At 43.9% G+C, this 25,166-nt stretch overlaps 1 protein-coding gene across 5 annotated transcripts in view; it reads right to left on the reverse strand.

Moving 5' to 3' along the window:
• Positions 1-25,166, reverse strand: part of Pcca (propionyl-CoA carboxylase subunit alpha) — a 301,425-nt gene that overhangs the window by 94,029 nt on the left and 182,230 nt on the right. For all 5 annotated transcript variants that reach the window (XM_040741316.1, XM_040740935.1, XM_040740593.1 and 2 more), the window contains one exon: positions 21,115-21,217. In XM_040741316.1, coding sequence (XP_040597250.1) covers positions 21,115-21,217 — 103 coding nt within the window. The remainder of the gene's footprint in view (positions 1-21,114; positions 21,218-25,166) is intronic.

Genomic DNA, 25,166 nt, shown 5'->3' on the forward strand with positions numbered 1-25,166 from the left:
GGAAGGAGAGCTGGGCAAAAAAAGTATAGCTCAGTAAAAAATAAATAAAATTTTAAAAAAGTACCTTTGAGCTATTGTGTTACAACCTCAACAAGGGTTTCAAACGGGAAATGTGTAACAGAGCATTAGAATCTCAGAAGTAATTGACGCTGACAAGTCTTGCCAGTGTTTTTGTGTGTTCGTTTCATCTGCTTGTACAAATTATTCACATGCTGTTCCCAAATAGGAAGAGATCTGCTTGCAAAGTAGAGATGTTACTGAATTGTGTGGGACAGGAATACTGTTAAGCACCTGCCACACCACACACTCAACACTCTACTCCAGTCTCCGTATACATGACCTCACTCAAGCTTTACAAAAACCCAGAAGATATTACTCTTATTTTATACATGAGGAAAACCAGGACACTGAAAAAAAAAACCTGGCTCCTCCTGGATTCCACACCCTGCCCATCCGGAGTCGTGCCTTGACTCCAAGTTCATCTCCGTGTCTCGTGGCCCTTTGGTTTTCCTGTCTACCGGCACTTCACAAAACGTTGCTGTGGCAGTGGCTCAGGGGACTTAAGTGGCCTCCCCTTCTGAGCAGTTACATGATTGGTCAGGGACAGAGGAAGTTTCACTGCCTTCAAAGACTGTTGGTTTCAAAACAGCATCAGCTTGTTTCCCTGCCAGGCCTTACCTGGCCCAAGCTGAACTTCATTAGTAAATGCTGTTGGTAGCTATGTTAATTTTTCTAACTTGAAAAAAAATGGAGGAAGAAATAGGATGGTCTATGATCTTATATCTGACTTCTCGAATATTTCTTGTTTATTAAACTGCCCTGTTTGCGTGATAGGAAATGTGACTGCTGTAAGGTGCTGCATATTAACTTCAACAGATAGAAATACAGTTTCCTAACAAGCTGTCTTGCAAATTGACATAAACGACAATTCACTGTGTTCTGACCCTTGATATTTTGTATTTCTACCAAGATTTTTAGAGCATTGCCAACAAATAAAGAAAATTACAAAACATGTACTACAGTTGTAAAGGCAAAACCATTAAAAAAAGGAGGTACCCTGAAAAAGCCATAGCTGTGATTTCTCAAAGTGAGGACATTTACATAAATACTGTAAAATATTTCTGTGTCACGTCTATCATTCTCTTAGCACTGGGAGTTCCACCCAACAGGCACGATTCACAAAACAAGTGATCCAAGAATAGAGATCTCAATGCCTGACTGCGGCCTGGCCCCATCCACCATGGCCCTAGATGATGTCATTGCTCAAAATACAGGTTTAACTTGTAAAGCTTTTCTTGGCCACTTTAACTATCCAACAGGGGTCTCTCTGATCCTTGAGTTGAAGACACTGCCACAGTTATGCATCATGGAAGCTGGTGAAGAGATGGGCAGGGTCAGTCATGGCAGAGACCCAAGGCTGGAGGCTGTGGCTTTGGAATTAATTTTAATCTTCAACAGCCTATGTTGACTTCATCTTTCCTTAAAGGCCAGGGTACTATGCAATGCAAGAGTAGTTTTAGACTTTTCCTAAACCTCTGGATATTAGCAGCAAGAAGATCTGGAATGCAAAACCATGCCTCCTCCCCCTCATGAAGAGCCTGCCTCCAAAGCCCCTGCGTTTTCCCATCTGAGCACAATAAATGCATGAATGCAGTTTTGGAAAACATCACAACCCCAGAAATGTAATTGGGATATGGGCAGAAAAAACAAAGGATGCTGTGATGATGGGGCATACTGGACCCTAGACACACTAACTAGAGGGAGAAAAAGAAAACATTATTGGGGGTGGGAGTGTGTAAGGCGCTACCCATTCTGTTGAAACGTCACAGTTTGCAGCTAATTTTTTTTTTAAAAAATGATAGTCCAGCACATTTTAAAGTCTATTACTGAAGATATTACCAGGGCCCTGTACTATCGGTAGACAAGTCAGAATAAGGGCCACCTGTATTGTGACAACCCTGGTTTAGCTGTTGACTTTGCTTTGTGATTTACATTGGCCATATTGTCAGGTTCCCAGTGTAACCTCAAATAGACATTTGCACAGGATCGAAAGGCTGTATCTACGGGTTAATGCCATCTTTTCAGTTTACTAGTAAGACGCAGCTGCAGTGGGGGTCTGAGAAGTGAGATCCATTCCACAGATCACGGATGGCCACTCTAACCAGGCTGGTACAAAAGGAGCCTTGGTGTGGCCAGCTATGTTTGCTTAATAATAACAGTTGTGTAAACACGAGGTCCTCTCAGTTAAAGGGAACCAACATCAAAAAGCAGTAAAACACAGAACCCGAAACCCCTCTCTTTCTTTGAAGAAACCCGTTTGAAGCGAGGTGTTTCTAGTTATGGGTGAATGGAATGAGAATTCAGCTGCAGCAAGCGGACATCCAGTCCCAGGAAGGACTAATTAAATCCATGTGAGCAGCGGCATCTCAAGCCGCCTCACACATTTCAAAGAGAAGCCCGTGTCCGCCTTTTCCGAAGACATCAAAACATTTGGTGCAGCTGTGGCACATTGAGGCTCCACGACAATGTTGTTTTTATGGAATGCAAAGAGCTGAAAGAGTCATGCCAAGGTTCAAAACTATCTCACCACTGAATCAACAAGGGCAGGACATTCCCACTCGTCGCCACCGGGATCCCTTTCTTGCCTCTGGCCCTACTTAGCAAAGCTTCTGTAGGGCCTCCGGAGCGAGAGGGCAAACCAGCATTTAAAGTGTCCCACGCGTTTGATGGTACCAGGACTTTGATGTAGAGACTCTAGTAGCTGGTGAGAGCCAGCAGAAGAAGCTAATAACTTCAAATTCTTGCTTTAACAGAAAATAATCTCCTTAACAGCCACTACTGGGGCTATGAAATAGTAGAAGTTAGTTGTGGCCAGGACTTGGAATATTGTCCTCAAAGAGTAAAGTCCTCTGACTATCTAGCCTCCGAGGGTCCTAACCTCATCGTTGGCCACTGCAGGCACATGGGGGCAATCACACGATTCCTTAAAGACAAAAGATAGATGTGACAGTAGATGGACAAGGTCTCGACGTACAAAAAACTTCAAGTCGCCCCCCATACCATGAGAGAGATAAACCACTGTCATCCACGCAGCATCTGAAACTCAGTCGTTAGGCTCAGAAGCAGAGCACTTGCCTGATATGTGCCAGAAGCTGAGATCAAACCCCAACACAAATGAGTGGGTGGATAGACAGACAAATGGAGGGACAGACGGACAGATGAATGGCAAGGCCTCGACAGCAGGAAAGCCTGACTTCTGGGTTCTCTTTACTCAGTCATCGTGAGCTCATCACTGGGCCACCTTCCCACCTCTCGTGGGAAAAGGCAAAGGGTGGCACAGAGTAAATCAGATGGTTTTCTCCACTGACATCATTGCTTTAAAACACTGCCTGGTACATGCACCCAACACTTCACATTTGGTAGTAGAAATTACCCTGCTATCCAAATGGGGGAAACCCCAGTGCTTAAAAAGTACCGTTTGCAAGAAAGGTGTGTGTTAGATTCCCATGAGAGCTGGTTACAGCCTGGCATATGAAAAACAAGGTAATATGACTAACTAAGGGCGTAGCTTGGGGTAGAGTACCTCTTAGCATGCACAAGGCCTGAGCTCCATCTCCAGTAGGGCAAAGCAGGAAAATTTTAAAAATGAAGTATGAATATGAAAGTAGCTGAATGAAAGAGCTTACAATGTGTTCCTTGTGTCGACCTCCTGGCTGTAGAGTGAGCTTTCCAAGCTTCTAGAAGCTGTTACAGGTGCTTCTGCTTGTATTTGTATTGCCTATTTTGTTAACTTAGTTACAAAATATGTTTAGGAGCATTGATATTCAAGACATTTAAAAACTGCAGTCCTTAATGTTGATGAGTGCTTCAAGCTTTATAGTTTCGAATTTAGGAACCTTCTGTAAGGCAAAGGTCACAGTCAGCAAGACAAAAAGGCAACCCACAGATTGGGAAAAGATATTCACTAACCCCACATCTGACAGAAGGCTGATCTCCAAAATTTACAAAAACTCAAGAAGCAAGTCTCCAAAACACCAAAGGATCCAATCAAAAAATGGGGTACAGAACTAAATAGAGAATTTTCAGTAAACGGAGTCTAAAATGGCTGAGAGACAAGAAAGTGCTCAACATCCCTAGCCATCCAGGAAAGGCAAATCAAAACAACTCTGAGATACCATCTTGCTCCTGTCAGAATGGCTAAAATCAAAAACTCCAATAAGAGTTTATGTTGGTGAGGATGTGGAGAAACGGGAACACTCCTCCACTGCTGGTGGGAGTGACAACTCGTACAGCCACTTTGGAAATCAGTATGGAGATTCCTCAGGAAAATGGAAATCAGTCTACCACAAGACCCAGCAACTCCACTGTTAGGCATATACCCAAAAGATGCACATTCATACAACAAGGACATCTATTCCACTATGTTCATAGCAGCGTTATTTGTAATAACCAGAACCTGGAAGCAACCCAGACGCCCCTCAACTGAAGAGTGGATAGAGAAAATGTGGTACATTTACACAACGGAGCGGAAAAAAAACAATGGAACCTTGAAATTTGCAGGCAAATGGATGGCACTAGAAGAAACCATCCTGAGTGAGGTAACCCAGTCACAAAAAGAGAAACATGGTATGTATTCACTCATTTATGGATTTTAGACATGAATCAGGGAAATGCCAGCATACAATCCCACTGCCAGAGAGTCTAGGAAACAGAACCTTCATCCAGCAACTGATGAAAGCAGAGGCAGATACCCACAGACAAACACTGAACTGAACTCCTGGAATCTAGTGTCAGAAAGGGAGAACTGATGGGCAAAGGAGTTAAGACTGGGCTGGTTTAACCCACAGAAACAGTTGACTTGAACAAGGAGGAGCTCTTGGACTCCAGATTGATGGCTGTGTGGAAAGCATGGGACTGACGCAGACCCCCCTGAATGTGGATGTCAGTGAGGAGGCCTAGGTAATCTGGGGCCTTGGGTAGTATCCATCCCTGGCGTACAAACAGACTTTGAGTGTCCATCCCACAATGAGAGATGCTCTCTTAGCTGGGACTCTGGGGGGAGGGCCTAGGCCCTGCCCTGGATGAAATGACAGTCACTGGAGATCCACCATGGAGGGCCTCACCCACCTTTGTGATCGGAGTGGAGATTGGGTGGGAGACTGGGGGACCTGGTGGAGATTGTGGGAGAGGAGGGGAGGGAGAGGGAGAGGGAGCTGAGATTGACATGTGAAAGAAGCTGGTTTCTAACTTAAATAAAAGAAGAAGAAGAAGAAGAAGAAGAAGAAGAAGAAGCTGGGCGGTAGTGGTGCATGCCTTTAATCCCAGCACTTGGGCGGCAGAGGCAGGCGGATCTCTGTGAGTTCGAGGCTGGGCTGGTCCGACAGCCTCCAAAACACTACAGAGAAACCCTGTCTCGTAAAACAAAAAACCAAAAACAAACAAACAAAAAACAACCACATAAAATCTCAAGGTCAGTGAGTTGGCTCAACAAGGGCACTTGCTTCCAAGCCTGGCCATCCTAGTTCAGTCCCTGGGACTTTTACATGGTAGGAAGGGGAAAACCGACTCCTACGAGTGGTCCTCTGTCTCCCATGGCACCAGCGTGCTCACAACATAGAAATAAAAAACAGCTTTTAGATTAACGCTTTTATGTTGTCTTATTTTTTTAAGAGTATGAAGAAATGTGGAATATCACAACATTAGTTAGGGTTTTTATTGCTGCGACAAAACACCATGACCAAAAACAACTTGGGGAGGGAAGGGTTGGTTCATTATCAAAAGACGTCAGGACACTGAAAATGCAGCCTGCATGCTGTGCTAATTTCTTGGCTCCAGCTAACCAGCGTCAGTGCCAGTAACGCAAAGGTTTCACGTCAGTGGTGCTGGTCTCTTGTTAATCACAGCTGGCTCTTCGGCCCCAGCTGACCAGCATAACAGACTCTTAATTCAAAATATCAGACGGCCCCGATAGTCCTTAAATGTCCTTCTGAAACATCAAAAGCCAGGCCTCCACCTAATGCATTGCTCTCAACATTCTTGACTTGCAAGTTCCTACAGAGCAGCCTACTGAGCTCTCAACACTCAAATGGCTTTTATAGGCCAAAAGTTCCAAAGTTCTCCCATGATCTTCCCAAAACACGGTGAGGCCCTTCCCAGGAATACCCCAATATGCTGGCACAGACTTGTGTTAGTCTGGGCTTCTATTGCTGTGATGAAACACCAAGACCAAACAGCAAGTTTTGGGGGGTGGGGTGTTATTTGACTCACACTTCTACATCATGGAAGGAAGCCAGGGCAGGAACTCAAACAGGGCAGGAACCTGGAGGCAGGAGCTGATGCCGAGGCCATGGAGGACTACTGCTGCTTACTGGCTTGCTTGCCCTAACTTGCTCAGCCTGCTTTCTTGTAGAACCCAGGGATGGCACCACCCACAATGGGCTGGGCCCGAGCCTATCAATCACTAATTAAGAAAATGCCGTACAGGCTTGCCTGCAGACCAATCTTATGGAGACATTTTTTTTAATTGAAGTTTCCTCCTTCTCAGATGACATTAGCTTGTGTCAAATTGACATAATGCTATCCAGCACACACAAGAATATAGTTTATTTTTTAGATGTGTGTATTTCTGTAGAGATAGGCACACAAGAGTGCAGTTGCCCTGTAAGGCCAGGAGAGGCCATCAGATCTCCTAGAGCTGTAGTTGGCAGAGGTTTGGCCTAATGTGAGTGCTGGAAACCAACCTCTGGTCTTCTCCAAGAGCAGTATGTGTTGTGGAATATTATTTTAACATGTGTTACATCTGCTCATGCTGTGGAACATTTGTTTAATGATGCAAAGATGTGTTGCATTCTTTTATGCTGCATTTGTTTAACTCTGTGAAGCTGTGTTACTGTGCCTGTCTAAACACCTGACTGGTCTTAAAAAGAGCTGAAATAGCCAATAGCCAGACAGGAGAAAGGACAGGCGGGCTGGAGGGCAGAGAGAACCAATTGGAGAAGTCTGGGAGGGGAAAGGAATGAGAAAAGAAAGCAAAAGAGATCAAGGAGCAAGAAAAGAAGGGGCTAGCCACCCAGCTTTACAGCCAGCCACTGAGTGAGAGTGAAAGTTAGATTATGGAAGTAAGGAAAGGAAAAATCCCAGAGGCAATACATAGATGGGATGATTTAAGCTAAGAAAAGCTGGCTAGAAACAAGCCAAGTTAAGACCAAGCAATAATAAGAAAGAATAAGATTCCATGTGTGATTTATTTGGGAGCTGGGTGGTGGCCCCCCAACAAAAAGCAAAATAGAAAAACAAAACAAACAAAAGGAACAACTACAAATGTGTGCTCCTAACTACTGAGCATGTCTTCATCCCCAACGAGATGTACTCATTATACCATTTCAATAGAATACTCTAATGCTATTTTAGCAAGTATTTTATAAACCTAAACGTATTTCATTTTGGAGCTTGCCTTCAGAAATGATTACATGATACTCTGTTAAAAAAAATGCATTCCAAGGGTGAAAAATGACTTGCCAAGTAAAGATGCTTGCTGAGGCCACATGAGTCTGGTCTTCAGACGCCACATGGAACGACAAAACTCTCTCCCACAAATTATCTTCTGACCTCCATACTGCACTATGGGATGTGTGCACAGACAGACGGACAGACGGACGGACAGACACACAGAGACACAGAGAGAGAGAGAGAGAGAGAGAGAGAGAGAGAGACAGAGAGAGAGAGAGAGAGAGAGACAGAGAGAGAGAGAGAGAGAGAGAGAGAGAAACACACACACGCAGATATGCACACAAAAAAGTTAGTGTAAAAAATTAAATTCATTTTACCATAAGATAAAATACACTGTTCATCAGGAGTTAGCCATTTAAGTTCCACTAAGTCTTACTAATGACATCATTGAAAATTTAATAAAATATTTAAAAATCAATGTATTTTTCAATGTAAACATTTTTAAGACTTTCAGAACTGACAGTATAGTTTAGTGGTACAGTATTTCCATAGCACTTGCAAGGTCCTGGGTAATCCTCAGCAACCCTCAAAACAACCAAATGTGTTTGGTAAATTTTATAATAACAAACACAAAAATCTTTACAATATATTAATTTGAACTTATTTATTTAGGTTTCCATCATTTTTTTCTTGATCAATAGTATTGTCTACAATATACCTAATATATTTTGCATATAAGTGTCAGCCAAAATGATAAATTACCTAAGGATGAAATCAAAATCCAGAGCTTAAAATTCTGTCAGGCTGTGCTGTGTCCAAGTTTACCAAAGACTGCCCTCCTACACACACACACACACACACACACACACACACACACACACACACACACCACCCCACGTCCTATCTCCTGGTCCTCTGTGTGCCCTGCTTCAGGCGCGTGGTTCCCTGCCATCCGCAGTCTAAGCACACAGCCCATGCCACAGCTCCCATTCCTGAACTAGAGGCTTAGAGTATGTCACCTCGCTCTCTTCTGTGCAAGTCAATTCTCGACAATGACAAGCACTGCTTCATGACCATGCCACGCCCCTCTCCGCAGTCCTAGCATCCGTCAGAGCACACAGCAGCCTCCAGAGGGGGAGAAATTGCCTCTTCCCTCCATCTCCACTGCCCCCTGCCTCTCCGTAGCTCCGCTCATCTCTCCCCGACTCTTAATCAAGTCCTTCCGGCTTGGGGCCCCATTATTCACTTTAAGAAAGCCCCAATTCCAAGTAAAACGTAAGTCCTACCTGAAGGTGCACTCTGCTTTTTGCTCAACTTCTCATCTTTCCTAGAAGAGTCATTCATGCCACAGTACTCCCATCTTGGCTCTAATGCTCTATCTCTGTCCCCGTAACATCGCCGAAGCTGTTCTCGACTCTTTCTGCCTAAGTCAATGGGCACAGCTCATTTTTTCTTCTGCCTTTGGTTTTGGTATTTTTGAACCAGGGTGTCACTGCACAGTTGTTTTTTTTCCCGTATTCTCTGCCCTTTGTTGGCATTTCGGTGGACCCCGGGTCTAACGCTCCTTCACTTCCCTCTTGACTCTTTCCATCCTCCAACTGCTTTTCATGTAACGGAAGGTCACACTTTTATGGAATGCTCTCTTGGGCCATACGACTTGATTGGCAACAGCCCAGTGAACACTGCCAGGCTCTCCCAACAGGTCTGCAGGTGCCTTCACCACCCCTGATGCCTCTGCGAGCTTTTCGGCAAACGCCACTGTCATTCGGCCAGCTGCCCAGTAGCTTTGTCTACCTTTGTCGTCATCATAGGGCTGTGCTGAGATGGCTTCCAGTGCGAACGCAGGAACCAGAGTCAGCTTCTCAGTCTCAACCCCTTGTCTACTCCAGTTCTGACTCTAGGAAAGGCTGCTAACCTCTCTGCACCTCAGCTTCCGTCGACTTAAGGCAGACAGGATCGTCTTTATTCTTCCTAGAGTGCTGCCAAAATTAGAGTAGATCACATGCATTGCTATATTCGCTAAGTTATGCCAAGATTAGAGTAGGTCACATACCAAGTGATGCTCTGAACATTCATTTCTTGGCCTTGCCAAGACCACACCTTAGCAGCTAATGTTACTGCTCCAGAAATGCTGGTTTTATCAGTATGCCTCTTCAGCTTGCACCGATTTTAAATCTCTCTTATGCTGGTCCATTTGTTCTCCACCATGGCAACACCACATTCAAGGCCAGCGTATCCTCCACTCATTTCCCTAGCCTCCTCGCAGCACTCCCTCACTCCAGCATGGCCTCTCTAGGCTATCCCCTAGGAGGTTTTGCGGAAAGATGTCTTGTGGAAAGAGAGACTTTCTGTGGCCTCCACTGCCTTTCAGATCAATCCCCAACAGATCCACAAGCTCAAGGGGCGTCCACAGATGTGAGGCTGCCGATCCCACCTCTTGATGCCCGCCATCAGTAACAGATGCCAAGCTTTCCACAACCCATACATGGCTTCTTCCATCCCCTCATTTAAGTTCCTTTATACGTCTTACATAAGCCTTCAAAACTGTGACCTTATGCCATGTGCCATCTACCATCCCATCCTGTAGGTCTCAGGCTGGTGGCTACTTTCCCTTGAAAGACTCCACCCATCTTCATGTCAAGTTTGTGGGGCCCCTGTCTGTTCTCCATGGCACCCGACCTCTCTATCATCTTTAATTGCTTGTCACCTTCAACAGATATGAGAAGTCAGATACATCGTCTCTCTTGACTACCACCATTTCTCTAGTACCTGTCACAGAACATGTAAATAAACAGTGATGACATACTCATTACAACTAGAGTGATGACAGAATAGCAACTGTATAAAGATTTATCTAGTGGCTGAGTGACTCAGGGGCATGTAAACAGATGATTTCAATGTTCATTTAATTTGTAAACAGGTTTGAGATGCAAAAGTATGATATCAAAATTGAGCCAAGGATGGGGGTAACCCCTGTCATCTCATCACAAAGGAGGCTGATAGGTTTGCTCAAGCTTAGTCACCCTGGGCTACACAGTGAGACCCTGTCTCAAGAACTTGGGACAGGAAATATAGGCATAAACAAAATTAAAAAGATAACTGTTAATATGTCTATGGTGACATTTGATCAGTGTCTAAAGATGCTGTCATCCACTGCATATGTTTTCGAACAGATTATGAAGTCAATGACCTGAACTAAAGCTGGATCTTTAGAGTCAACATTAAGAATTTTACCTGAAATTGAATCCTTCAGCAAGTGTCAGAAACCTGAACATAATACTGTAACCCAGCTGAAGCCTTGATTACAGTATTTGCCAACTCTAACGCACTAACCACCAACCCTGCTTAGTGCTTTTCATCTCCAGGGTAGCAGGGACTCGGGGTCTGTAGCTTATTTTTGTTCTTCACTTAGCGCCGTAACAAGCAACTTGGCTCTTAAGCACAACATGCCTGAGCCATTTAAGAGGGTGCAGGTGCAGCCCTGCACCCAATTAGACGGGCAATTTTCCAGATTACATGGGCAGGAGCCTCACATTTTTATGAAAATTCAGGCTTCTGGCTGAAAAGCAGATTATGATACCCGCAGGAGAGGCTACGCTTAAAACATAAACAGAACAAGCTGTGTGAGTTACTCTTTGAGCTTGATTTTTCCACAGCCTTGTTTATTTGACCCCCTTCATCAGATGTCAAGCCACTTGACTGTGTCTGCTTGGAAAGAATATTTGTTGGTTTGTTGACTCTCGGGGTAGGGATGTGACAGGAGTATAGCAAGTGACTTTGGGACCTCTTCCTTGAACCACCCTATTCTCAAAATACTCCATGGAGCAACCATGAATTCTAGGAGCCTAGGTACAATCTTCAGAGACTTATCAGCCTCTGATAAGTTGTCTCTTGAAGTGGTTTATACACCTTGAAAGAAAGGGGGCTTCGAAGCTAGTATGCAAGTGTATTTTCAATCTAACTTAGATGAGTTCTTAAAATATGATCTACTCTGTGATCTCTAGAAATCACTTTCAAGTTCAGAGTTCCAGCTGAAAAGGTTTCAGAAACTGCACTCTGTGGCCCTAACCATGCCCGGGAGCTCTGATGAACCCGGAGCTTATCCGAGTGCCTACCTGAATGGCCAAAGGCACTGTACAAAGCTGGACAACCAGCATCAGGGCAGCCCACAGTTCCCACTTTCCTGTGGCTCCTCCTGAGGATACTCTATTCACATAATAACCTTTCACATCTACTTTCTCCCCCTCAAGGCAGAATCTCACTGTGTAGCATAGGCGGGCCTGGAACTCAGAGAAATGTGCCTGCCCCTGACGATAGACTACTGAATTACAGGCACGCACCACCACACACCTGTCCTAACATATTCCTTTTTTAACCAGGGAATATACTTTGCCTTTATTACGTAGGATGGACTCACAATCATTTCAAACAGCTGAGCATGATTTCACTGCTCTGACTGTGCCAGTGTTGTGTAACCATTAACAACAGGCTTGGCTTTTGAGCTAATGAATCCTCTGTCATTACAAACAATACTGCTATGGACATTCTCTTACACATCCTACATTTGAACATACGGTGATAATCTGGGTTTGCGCTTATGGGTTGGTTGATTTTGAGACAAGGTCTTGCTAGGTAACCCAGCCTGAACAAATGTTTCTACCCCATTCATGAGTGTTGGGGTTACCGCACATCTGACTACTGTCAAACTGCTTCCTGTGGATTTGATATCAGTGCACCTATAATGTGCCAGCACTTGTTTTTCTATAACCATACAAACTCAGGGAAGTATCAAAATTTTCATTTTTGCTGAAATGTATATGGAAAAAATGGCTTCTCTCTGTCATCGTACCCTGAGCTTGTTTGAGCAGGCTGGTGCTTGTTCTCGAGTGTCGAGGACCCGTTCACACTCACCCCAATGAGCCATCATTGAACGTCTTCACCTGACATGCAAAGGACTCTCCCCTTTTGTGGAGAAACTGAATTATGGGCCTTTCCTGTCTGCTGGCTCTCTGACTAGCCTCACAAGGTCCATTCTGGGCAGGACGACTTGACATATTTTACTTCTGTAACATGACAGGGGTGGAGGGGGGTTAAACTTCATTTTGTTTGAAATGTCATAATGATATCTAACAACATATATGCTAATTGAAATGTTGTCAATGAGGAAAAGGGACTTGAAGGAAGTGGGGATGGGGGATGCGGTAAAGGGGAGGGAGGCAAGAAACGGGGAGAGTGACTTATTGAAATGCACACCATGTATGCATGTAACTGCCAAAGAACAAATTCAATAGATTGAAAAAGAGAAACAAACAAAAAATAAAGACCAAAACCAAAACAGACATCAGGCAATGTCTCTTGATAAATACCTTGAAAAAGAAAAAAAAGAGTTGATCTATTTTCCTAATTTTCTTCAACTGAAAAAAAATTTTTCAAGAAAATTAACTTCTTGCTGAATGCACTTTGTAAAAACTCATTGTCAGAAAATAAGGTAATTTCTTCAAATAGAGTATTTTAAATCCTGCTTTGTTTAGAATCCTTTTTTAAATTCATTGAGGGGGATATCTACATGAAAAACTTGCCTGACAAATAGTTCACATGATCATAACATTTAATTTATGTTAAAAGAAAAAATAGAGGCAAAAAGTTTAAGTATATCACATAACTTAAAACACCCAATCTCAATTTTCTATCACATGCAAAAGTCAAATTTCAAGACCAACTCACACCATTATATTATAAGGTCTGCTGGGAAATAGAATATTCATTTATTCATTTTCAAACACTACTGAAAAAAGAGTTCTTTTCCATTTGCCAAACATGAATTTGAGTCACAGTATGATGGGGAACATCCTTCTCTTATTGGTTGAAGAATAAAACACTGTTTGGCCAACAGAGGCAGGAAGATAGGCAGGACTAGGACACGAGGAGAATCCTGGGAAAGGTAGGTAAGGAGAGACTGGAAGAGATGCCATGTAGAGAACAGGAAGATAAGACATGCCAGGCGTTCTCTAGTAAGATAAAGCCATATAGAAATACATAGATTGGTAGTTATAGGTTAATAATTAAGAGGAAGTCAACCAGTAAGAAGCCCTAGCCATCGGCCAACAGTTTTGTAATTAATATAAGTCTTTGTGTGTTTATTTGGGGCTGGTAAGGGCAGTGGGACCTGGCAGGACAACAACCTCCAGCAACAGGCTAAAGTTGTCCTAAATACAATAGTTAACTGGCCTTATTTACTAACGTTTTTGTCACATCCCAGTTTTTTCCTTAAAAAAAACTGCCTAAAAGGAAAACAAAATGGTAGATAACAGCAATAGCTTACTTTTCTTTTTTCTTTTCTTTTTTTTTTTTTTTTTTTTTTGGTTTTTACGAGACAGGGTTTCTCTGTATTGTTTTGGAGGTTATTGGTCCAGCCCAGCCTCGAACTCACAGAGATCCGCCTGCCTCTGCCTCCCGAGTGCTGGGATTATAGGCGTGCGCCACCACTGCCTGGCTTTTTTTTTTTTTTTTTGGTGATAGCTTACTTTTCTAAGAAAGGTATTTGAAAATAAATTATTCACAAATCAACCGAAGCTGGGTGTGGTGATGTGCACCTGTAATTCCAAGACACAGGAAGCTGAACCGGGAGGATTGCTATGAGTTCAAAACCATCTGGACACATTTCAGATCAGAGTGCCTTGAAACAACCATAAGCCCTTTGAGTCACATAGTCCCATAAAATCCACAGTAGCCACTGTCTCAGCATTCTCCATTATTAAAAAAAGGCACACATGCTGGGCGTTGGTGGCGCACGCCTTTAATCCCAGCACTCGGGAGGCAGAGGCAGGCGGATCTCTGTGAGTTCGAGGCTGGGCTAGACCGACAGCCTCCAAAACAATACAGAGAAACCCTGTCTCATAAAAAGCAAAAAAAAAAAAAAAAAAAAAAAAAAAAAAGGCACACAGATGGGGTAATCTCGCTAAGGATATATCCTTTAGTTTACATTAAAAAAAGCGCCAGGGGGGCTTGAGAGATGGTTATGTGGTTAAGAGCACTGGCTGGTCTTTCAGAAGACTCCCAGGTTCAACTCTCCCAAACCCACACAGTGGCTCACAACCGTCCAGTACCAGGTGTCACTCCCCTCAAGCACCAGGCACACTAGTGGTACAAGACACGCATACACGTAAGCAAAACCCCATAGACTCAAAACAGAAATAAATAAACGTTATTTTTAATGGTCTCATTTTCAAAAATCATGTAATAGGTATTATAAGTTCATTCAGTTACTGTTTGGTTTTAAAAATGGCATTTTACAAAACTGCCTTCATGGCTCTACTTAAAAACTAAATTTCCAAAGTGTCCTTTAAATGTCAAAACGAACTGGTGGAATGTTTTCCCGGTTTGGAGTTTGGAACAGAGGATACAGTGGCAGAACAAAGGGGGAAAGGTTGGTTACATCAGAGGAAGAACGCGTCAAGCAAGGCGTATGTAATTATTTCTTATTATGCAGCCATATGTAATTATTATTTTTATTCATATGTTCATCACTGTATCTTTTCTTTGTGAAGAAAAATACAGGGTGGTAATTTAAATGATATGAATACTCTACAACATTTCCCTCCCTCCACCACAGGCATCCAAAGATAAGATCATTTTGATGCAACCAAAATGAACATTATTGAGAAAACAAACTGAGAGTTTAAACTCTAGATGTGAATGGTATTCTCAAGCCTCATGCAGCTCTGGAAAAAAAATATTTACTTGCACAAAATTATTCAATCAATGCTAAACATCATTACTTATCACAATATTAACATTTATAAGAAGTGCTAAGGTTTATAAATGCTTTAAAAAGATTTTTGGAGGGCTGGTGAGGTGGCTTGGAGGATAAGAGTGGATACCACTAAGCCTGATAACCTGAGTTCAATCACAGGGACCCATCTGGTAGAAGCAGAGAGCCCACATCTGTGTTTCCATAGCATGGGTGTGCCCGTAATAGCTAGAAAGCAAGTACACACACACACACACACATACCATACGCATGCATAAATACATGAATGCACATATGTGTTCCTGCGTGTGGACTCACATGAGTGCATACACACTCATGCACATACACACAGGCACACACACATACACAACACAACACAAACAATTACAAAGCTTCTTAAAGGTTGGTGAAATGGCTCAGTGATTTTAACTCCTGGGACCCACCTGGTGAAGGAAAAAACTAACACCTCACTAAGTATCCTCTGACTTCCATGTGTCTGTAGTTCATATAAAATAAACAAACAAAATGCAATAAGTTTTTAAGAAATTAAACTAAATACAGATTAAAGATGTCTCTGGGGGAGGGGGATAGAGAGATGTCTCAGAGGTTATGAACATTGGTTGCTCTTTCAGGGACTTGGGTTCAATTCCTAGCACCCATATGGTGGTTTACACCCTTTTGTAACTCCAGTTCCAGGGTATCTGACACTTTCTTTTGGCCTCTGTGAGCATCAGGGATGTACAGGGTGCACAGACTTACAGGCAGGCAAATACCCCCCAACAAAAATGTCTTTGGCATTTCAACACTTAGCTCTCCCACCGTCACACCCAGCCAGTCCCTGATCACACATGCAGTGTGTTCTAAATTGTCACTAGTGATATATCCCAAAAGTCTTCTCTTTTTCCAGATACTTCCCTTCATCCAGCCAACTTGGAGCTGGTTTTTGTTTTTGATTCTGTTCTTTTTGGTTATTGTGCTGGCTAGTTTTATGTCAACTTGACAAAAGCTAGAGTCACCAGACAGGAGGTTAACTTTAATTGAGAAAATGCCTCCAAAAGATCAGGCTGTAGGCAAGCTTGTAGGGCATTTTCCTTATTTAGTGATTATGGGTAGGGATACCCACAGGGCTGGTGGTCCTGGGTTCTGTAAGAAACAGGCTGAGCAAGCCATGGAGAGCAAGTCAGCAAGCAGCACTCCTCTGTGGTCTCTGCATCAGCTCCTGACTTGGGGTTCCCACTTTCTAGCTTCCTTCAACAATGGAGCACCATGTAGACGTATAAGCCAAATAAACCCTTTCCTTCTCCAGTTTCTTTGGACATAGTGTAATGGGAGATGTCCTTCTGTGTATGTTTCTCTTATTGGTTGATGAATAAAGCACTGTTCAACCAATGAGGCAGGAAGATAGGCAGGACTAAGAGATAAGGAGAATTCTGGGAAAGGCAGTCAGGAGCCCGCCAGAGCAGTGATGCTGCTGGAGGAGTAACACCATGCCGGGCATTACGGGATAAGCCACAACCTCTTGGCAATACATAGATTGATAGACACGGGTTAATAATTAAGACAGGGCTAGCCAATAAGAATATCTAGCCAATGGCAACAGCTGAATAATTAATATAGTGTCTGTGTGTTTATTTGGGGTGAAACAGCTGTAGGAACCTTACATTACAATAGTGTTTCATCAAAGCAATAGTAACCCTAACTAGGACAGTTCTCATGTAATTAAATGATTGTAGCCATCTCTAGGAAGGCATTTGTTGCTGTATTTAAGTATGCCTCCCCTTTACCCTGTAAGTGTAGAATCTTCCCATGAGGTCTCCGAAGACAAATGCCCTTTGTTATATTAAATAAAATGTTAAGCTGATACTAGCAATTTCTCATTAGTTTCTTGGGATAGAGTTCTATGAGTAGAATTAGTAGACCAAAGGCTATGAATCTTTTAAAGGTCTTTTATGAATACCATCAAATTATTTTGCAGAGAGCAATAAATGAATACATATGGTCTCCTTTAATTCCTATTATGATGGTGGCATCTGGTCCCATGACTATTATTGGAAAAAGTCTGACATGATTTCAAAGTTTAAATATGTCTATGATAGTAATAAGGACACAAGTACTTAAGTGAATACACAGGATTAAATCCTCATGACAGACTGGGCCAAGGTTCTGTATAACCCAGATGTTTAACTATCTGAGAAATTCCAAGGCACCGTGTCTCAGACCCACCCAGTACATGAGGGCCCTGGTTTCTCTACGTCTAACCCCTGAACAGCCTCCTAATCAGGTAGCAAGTTTTTATATTCACAGTTCTGATTTGTTCTTCAACGAAGTGTTGTGGTACAGGCCTGCCTTTCACTGGCAGAGCCATACTCTCTGGGGTGTACTAAGGGTCTTCAGTCATTTTAAACCTTGATTTCTTGTCTTTTCCCTATGAAGTGTGTTCTTTATAAATTTTCAACACAAGTTCTTGGGTTTTACCATTCTGTGGGTTTGTCTTCAGTTTCTTGTTGGTATCATTTGATGTAAGCATTTTAATCTAGATACATATTATTTGGTCTTTTTTTCGTGTGTTTCTTATGCTTTTTGTGTCATCTCTATGAAAATATGGTAACATATGAAGCCAGAAAAATGGTTTAGTGCCTACATTTAAAGATGAATTCATTTTGGTTAAATTTTACATATTAACTCAATACTAGGAAGGAGTACAACTTCAGTGTATGTGGATATCCCACCACTGGCTAAAAGGGTTATCCATCCTTCCACTGAATTATTTTAGCACCTCTGTAAAACACCACTTTAGTGAGGGGATGTAGCTCAGTGGTAGAGCCCATGCTTAGTAGGCACAAAAAACTCTGGGCTCAGTTCCCAGCACAAACGTCATCACCTCATAAACTGAACCACCACGTGTTTGGGAATCCACCCACCATGTCTTTGGGGATCACCCTCAAATTAGGCACCCAGTGCCTACCAACAGTTAGAGGATTATTACCATATTCTCTATTCTATACCAGCAATCACCACGTCTACCTGCATGTGAAGGCTACACTATAGGTCAGTTCACTGAGGGTGAAAATGGGACTTCTCCATCATCGCGTTTGTTTTGCAGATAATTTTGCAATCCGCTAAGCTTCGATGTGAATGTTAGGGTCTGTCAAAATCACAGCTTGAGTCAGGAGCTACAGGAAGCCTTTAGGTCATGAGGGAGAGCAATGCATGCTATCTTCCTAACCCGTTTACGAACTGTGCTTTCTCCTTTGTTCTGTTTTCAGTGACTTGTACGTTTCACCACGTGTGTTTCACACTTCTTTTATTGTACGTGCTCCTCTGTGGCACGTTCTTTTGGTAGTCTTATTAACGGAACTGTTTTCACTGTGGGGTTGCCACGGTCCCTTTCTTTTTAGGGCTGGGCAGCTCCCGCTTGTGTGGAGGCCCCATGCTTTGCCTGTCCACTCACCTGTTGGTAGACATTGGGGAGTTTCTTTTCTGTCGCTGTCACTAATGCTGCTATGAGTGGTGCGCACAAGTAAGTGTTTTGAGAATTGGCTTCCCGGTGCACAACTGATCATACGGTGTGGCTCTGTAGTGTCATTCCCCATCGTGGCTGTGACACTCACTGCCAACAGAGATCAAGGGCCTCTGTATCCTACCATGCCTAATACTTGTCTTTTTCTGTTTCCTTGACAACACTACCCTGGGTGGGAGGAGGTGCCTCGCTGTACTCGTCACTTAACTTGCCATTTCTCTCATGATTGTGCCTCTTGGCCACCGGCTTCCTTTCTATAAGAAGGATCTATTCATGTCCAGTCCCTGTTTTTTTTTTCCAGTGTGTATATGATATATATGTGAGTGTTTTTAGGAGTATGCATGCCCACTGTGATGATTTGAAGAAGAATGGGCACATATGCTTCATCACCAGGAAGCAGTACCACTTGAAAGCATTAAAAATATTAAAAAGTGTGGTCTTATTGGAGGAAGCGTGTCACTGAGGTGCCCCTCTGCCATGGTCTGCTTATTCCCTTGACACAGGCTTTCACTGAAACTGGAGCTAGGCTGGAAGCCAGCAAGTGCCGGGGATCCCCCTGCCTCTGCCTCCTACAGCACTGGGATTACAGGCAAGGGTACTCAGCCTTGCCCAGCTCCTTACACGGAGTTGAGGAAGCTGAAGAATTCAGGTCCTCACACTTGGGAAACAAGAATTCTTAGCCACTATGCCTTCTCCCCCAGCCCGTTGTTTGGCATTTTTTATGCAGTGTCTCCCTATGTAATCCGGGATGGCAATTAATTGACTGTGTTGTCCAGAGTGGTCTGACGCTTGCAATCCTTATACCTCAGCCTCTGGGGTGATGGGATTCCAGATGTGAGCCTGGGCTACACAGGTACACGGATTTGATAACTGAAGCTTTGTAGTGGGGTTTAACAGTAAATATGAGGAGGCTGACTCTACTCTTCTACTTAGAGGTTTTGACTACTTAAGAGCTCCAGAAATCCCATGTGAAACCAGGGTAAATTATCTGTTTCTGGGAAAGTGTAGCTGGGATTTCAAATGGGACTGCACTGAATCTATGTACCACCATGAGTAGTGCCGATGTCTTAACATATCAACATGCCTAAATTCCTGGCATAGTGCTGCACCCAGCTCAATATATTCAGTGCCAATTTACATCTTTCTGTGTGCAAATCAAATGTATCCTCTGTGTGTGTGTCAGTGTGTGTATGTGTGTCAGTGTGTATATGTGTGTCAGTGTATCAGTGTGTGTCAGTGAGTGTGTGTATATCAGTGTGTGTGTGTGTGTGTGTACACTTTTCCTGTTGCTCCTTTCCACTGTAGTACAGCAAGCACACGCTGAGTGTATACAAGGACATGTGACACTTTCAGAACAGCTGCCACCCCTGTGGGGAGCAGGGATAGAAGGGAGGCTGCGAGGGGAAAGATTCAGCTGCATCTACAGACCCCCTCCACCCTTTTCAGTAGAAAGTCTGTATACACTGTACTCTCTCCATTTGAAATCTTCAAAGTTTAAAATGCCAGAAAAATTTGCAAACTCTAAAATCATGGATTCTCTGAGCTGAGGCGTGAGCTAAACAAACACAACATTGCCTGTGCGTTCTCCGAAGACAAGAACCCATCCCGACACCACTCTTAGGCTAATTTTGGTCTAGCTATGGTGAGACACCAAGGAAACAACCACAGCTCTCCCCTCGGTGAGAGAAGAAGTGCCACACTCCACAAGCCTTCACATCAGGATGTCCACCTCAACCTGTGGAAGTTGGGGGGCAGCACAGGAACCCAAGCTACTCTCTGAGGATGACACACCGCACATCATCCAAGTGAGAAACAGGGAAATGGTTTGTTGTTCATTTGTTTGATGTCACATGCCAAAGTGGGTGCGTCCCCAGGATGAGTTAATGCCCTCATTTCAGAGCGTCTCCCTCATGAGAAAAGCGTAAAGCAGGAGAGGAATTTTACAGGGGAAATGAGCTCAAGGCAGTCAGATTAGTGGTCCTGAGTTCCTAAAATGAAACTGCAAACATACATGAAGTTTGGGCTCAAAGGAATGATCCTGACAGGGAGTGGCTTAGATACACTCCATGACAGATCGTGAGGGGTTTATATCTGGAAGTTGTTTTTCCAAGGGCGAGATTAGATCGCATTCGCACACCTTTAATCTCTGTAGCAAAGACAACCCTGTGACTGTTCAGTGGGTACCGCAGAGAAATGAATCAGGAAGTGGTCTAGAATGTGCTAAATCTAGGAATGTGTTCCCTAATTAGCATAAGAGGACAAAAAACTGTCCCCTTTAAATTCAGCTCATGAAGACAAGCACAGCTATCCTAGGGGCTGTGAAGAGACACTGGAGAGGCTAACAGGTTCTAAGTTTGCCTAGATAATTCAAGATTAGCAAATAAGCAAAACTCACGGTGAATGTGGACCCACTGTTGGATGCCACGACAGTGTGATCTTCATCATGTAACTTTATTGAGAGCTCCCACTTAGCTGCATCTGTTCTAACAACTGGTACTCTGAAGCAAGAAGAAAGAAAAACAGTTAATTATGTATTATTCTGTAGCAATAAACTCATTTCCTTTAACAGTGGTTTTTTAATAAAAGAGTCAAAGAACACACTTCACAACATTTCATTTTACTTATCTCACCCTTGGAAAAACAGCTTTCTGATGTAAACTGGAGAGATTTTCAAATATAGACACTCCAAAGACAACAGCAGTTCCTGTATTGTAAGTGTGGCACCATCACCTCATCTAAGAACCATCGTGGTAGTTTCAATGTAGTTGCCCCCATAATCTCATAGAAGACTAGGGGTATGGTTTTGTTGGAGCGGCTGTATCCTTGTTGGAGGAAGTGTGTCACTGTGGGGGCGGGCTTTGAGGTTTCCTAAGTTCAGGATACTGCCCAGTGTTTCAGTTGACTTCCTGTTGCCTACAAGATGAAGGACTCTCAGCTGCTACTCTAGTACCACATCTGCCTGCATGCAGCCGTGCTCCCTGTCATGACGATAATGGACTGAACTTCTGAAACTGTAAGATGCATTCTACAGGCCTGAGGACATGAATTCAACTCCTGGAGTCCACACAAAAGCCAAAGGACAGAACGGGCTCCACACAGACCTCCCCACAATACCTCCCCACAATACATTAATCAACTTGTAAACAATACAGACTATTCCTCCATAATGCCAAGTGGAAAAACCTACCTTAGTATATCAGCTAGACTAAAACCATAAGGAGAGGCAAAACTAAGCTACGTTAAGCTGCACGACCCACACAAGTTCACAACACTGACTGGCACCGTGTCATGGAAAACCATGGAAGGCAGCATGGCTTGCACACAGCCTGTGTCTCCTGTCTTCTCCATTCCTGGCTTTCTGATGAGCCTGGAGTATGATACAAGGCTGCCAGAATTCTGAACAAAGCTAGGCTTACCGTACAAATGTATGTTTGGTGTTACATTGGGCAGAAAAACTAAGTCAAGCTGCCAGGAAAAAAAAGTGTGTGTGTGTGTGTGTGTGTGTGTGTGTGTGTGTGTTATGTTACCTCAATTTTGCTTTAAAAAGTAGTGACTTCAAAATTAACCCTAGTGCCACACATTTATATTCTTCTTATCTTTAAGGTACAATTAATGCTAGCACTTTTTTAGTATCTAGGCTCTAGCTCCAGCCATTGTATCTAAATTTAATGTTACAGGTTATATTTTTCATTCAGGCCTCTCAATTTCAAAAGAATTGTATTACCTTGTATTTAAAAAAAAAAAGCTCTCAAGTCCCCTCTAGTTACAGGGCCTGGTGAGGAGAGAGTAACAGGAGAGGGTATGTTTGTACTGAGTTGGAAGACACTGCTAGGCAACCTGAAGAGAACTGCTTCAGAGGGCAGGGCCTCATACGGAAGAGAGAGAGAGAACAAACAGAGGCCCTTGGGACGACGAGGACAGGATGAAAGGGGAGAGGGACGAGAGGAAGGTAACGGCCCAGTCAGGGCAGCAGGCAAGAGACTCTCTGCATCTGTTCCTCACTTAGCACCTGCATCTCCTTTGCACGGGGCGCTGCCACGTCCCCGTCTAACCCACAACTGTCACTCCTTACCTTTAATTACTGACGTATTTTTTTTCTAGTGCTGGGATGGAGCCTAAGGTTCTGTGCCTGTGAGGCAAGACTCCCAACACTGGGCTACAGCCCAGTCCGTTTCTGGGGGAGGGGCCTGAGGAGCCACGCAAGTGCAGTAGCTGCGATGCCCGGGAGCCCAGGGCCGTCTGCAGGTCTAAGAGCTGTCTGGGGTTCTAGGGTTGTCTCCTTGCTAGGCTACATTCCTTGCTCAGCCTCAGAGGGTGAGATGCCCATGCTCTCAGGACAGCCACTGTGCAATACGGCTTTCCGACGTCTTTGTTTTCCTTGGTAATGAAAGTACTTCCTTCCTGATGGTGACAATGGTGTGGCATCCTTCTTCACACCATGCTAAGTCTTAATTGGGCTTCTTACCATTGAGTGCTTCCAAGGAAAGCCCTGATATCTTGTGTCTTACTTCTTTTCTAATGACTCCAGCTGGTGTGTGCCAAACTGGACCAGCTAGCTCCCTTCAGTTAAGCCAAACGAACTGAAGGCTGAGGGACTGAGCACGGTGGTTATGAACTGGATGCTGCTGACCCACACAAGTGGGGCCAACTCTGCCTGTATCTCTGGCCTTGAGCAAATGGCCAGGATGTGTTTCCTTGGTAAAACGTTAAAATAACGGTGGTATGTGCACTGACAGACACACAGAGGATGAAATGGAGGCACATGAAGGTAGCCTGATGATTAGCCCCACCTCCAGGCCTCTCCTCTTGTTTGGGCCTGTGACTGAAATCCCACCATTCCAGCAGCTTTGGGCTCCCTCCCCTCTGTCTCTCATCTCCCAAGTAGGGGATCACTGCCCCCTTCACTGCCTCAATGATAATGTAATCTCACTGTCTTTCTTCCACTTAACCAGTAACGTGCTCTGTCGTGTTTTCTGAAATTCAGTGGCCGTCACTCAGAGTCGAGGCCCTTTCCAGCAAGGCAGCCAGCCACCCTTCGCCTGCAGATGAGGCGGGAAGTTGCTGATCCCAGTGTCCTGTTCTAGCCCGAGACACTTTTTCCCACAGAAAACGATCCGGCAGATGGTGGTGAGACAGAGCTGCCTCTCCTCGGGACCCAGCCATTATTTATTTTTCCACTGCTTTATTTTGACCCACATCTGTTTCGTGTATGTTGTAGCTTGCCCCAGGAGGGACCTTATGGAAGAGCACGGGCTTCTGGGAGAAAGTCCAGAGGCTCATGTCTCGGCTCCTTCTCGCCTCAGAGATGCGCTTGAGACCCTGTGTCCCTGGACCTGTCAGAGGACTCCTTCTGGGACAGGCAGGAGATGGGATCTTAAACTCCTGCCTGAAGTAGCACTCTCTTAACAATGTCATCTAAGATGCTTTGGTAAAAGAAGGGAAGAAAGCAGTTCCACTGAGAGGCCATACCTCCAGGGGCCGAGAAGAACAGAGAGCATGAATCCCCAAGTAGGGTCAGTAGGGTTTATCTGTCTTTGCATGTCTTTAAAGGAATGCTGACTTTACCTGGTGAATGGAATGGATGATTTGGGCGTTTATGCCAGTTACCAAGCCATACAATATTGAACCAAAGTAGACACAGAGACAAACCTGGAGAAATGTTTGCTCTGGTTCTGCAGGTTTGCTAAGGGAACAGTGATAGTTTGGGGGTTTGCTTGTTTTGTTTTTGCTTTTGTTTTTTGAACACCCATTTCAATTCAAAAAGCATGGACATGATAGTAATTACTACCTAAAGATATATTTTAAATATTTAAGAAAGAATTATACCTGTTGATACAACTCAAAATGGTTCCAAATGGGCTGTGAAGTTTGGGGTGGAACATTTGCATAGCAGACACCAGGCCCTGGGTATCACTCTGCAAGGAGTGAAAAGAGCCAAGGGGAAATAATTACAAACCCTCGCCAAAGGTGAGGAGCTGCTTCTCAAAGTCACCCCACTGAATGCCTGGGGCTCAGCTTCTCCTCGTGAAAGGCATTTCCGAGCAACGGGCTGCCATGGGTCCAAGGTTCGCTCTGTCCGATGTGATCTGCACATTAACATCTGAAATCACCATACCTAGTGATAAGGGTCTCACACACCAGCAGTTCACAACAAGCCAAGGTTCTACCCAGGCCTTCCTGCTCCCATTACCAGCCGCTCAGCCACAATCGATCCTCTCAATAAAACCCAACCTTTCCATATCTTACAGGGAAAAGCGATGGCTGATTTTTTTTTTTTTACTAGTCTCAATTCTAATACACACAACTTAACCAAAAGACAGAAAACACACAAGTGATAGTAATTTAGATGCATGGCTACTAACAGAGACGCCCAGCATTACACACGGACCCAAGCTAGGACAGTGGCCATCCAAGAGCACACTGCAGACACCAAGGAGCTGAGGCTGG

Source organism: Mesocricetus auratus, unplaced genomic scaffold, assembly GCF_017639785.1.
Source record: "Mesocricetus auratus isolate SY011 unplaced genomic scaffold, BCM_Maur_2.0 Super-Scaffold_2245, whole genome shotgun sequence".
NCBI classification, from domain to species: domain Eukaryota; kingdom Metazoa; phylum Chordata; class Mammalia; order Rodentia; family Cricetidae; genus Mesocricetus; species Mesocricetus auratus.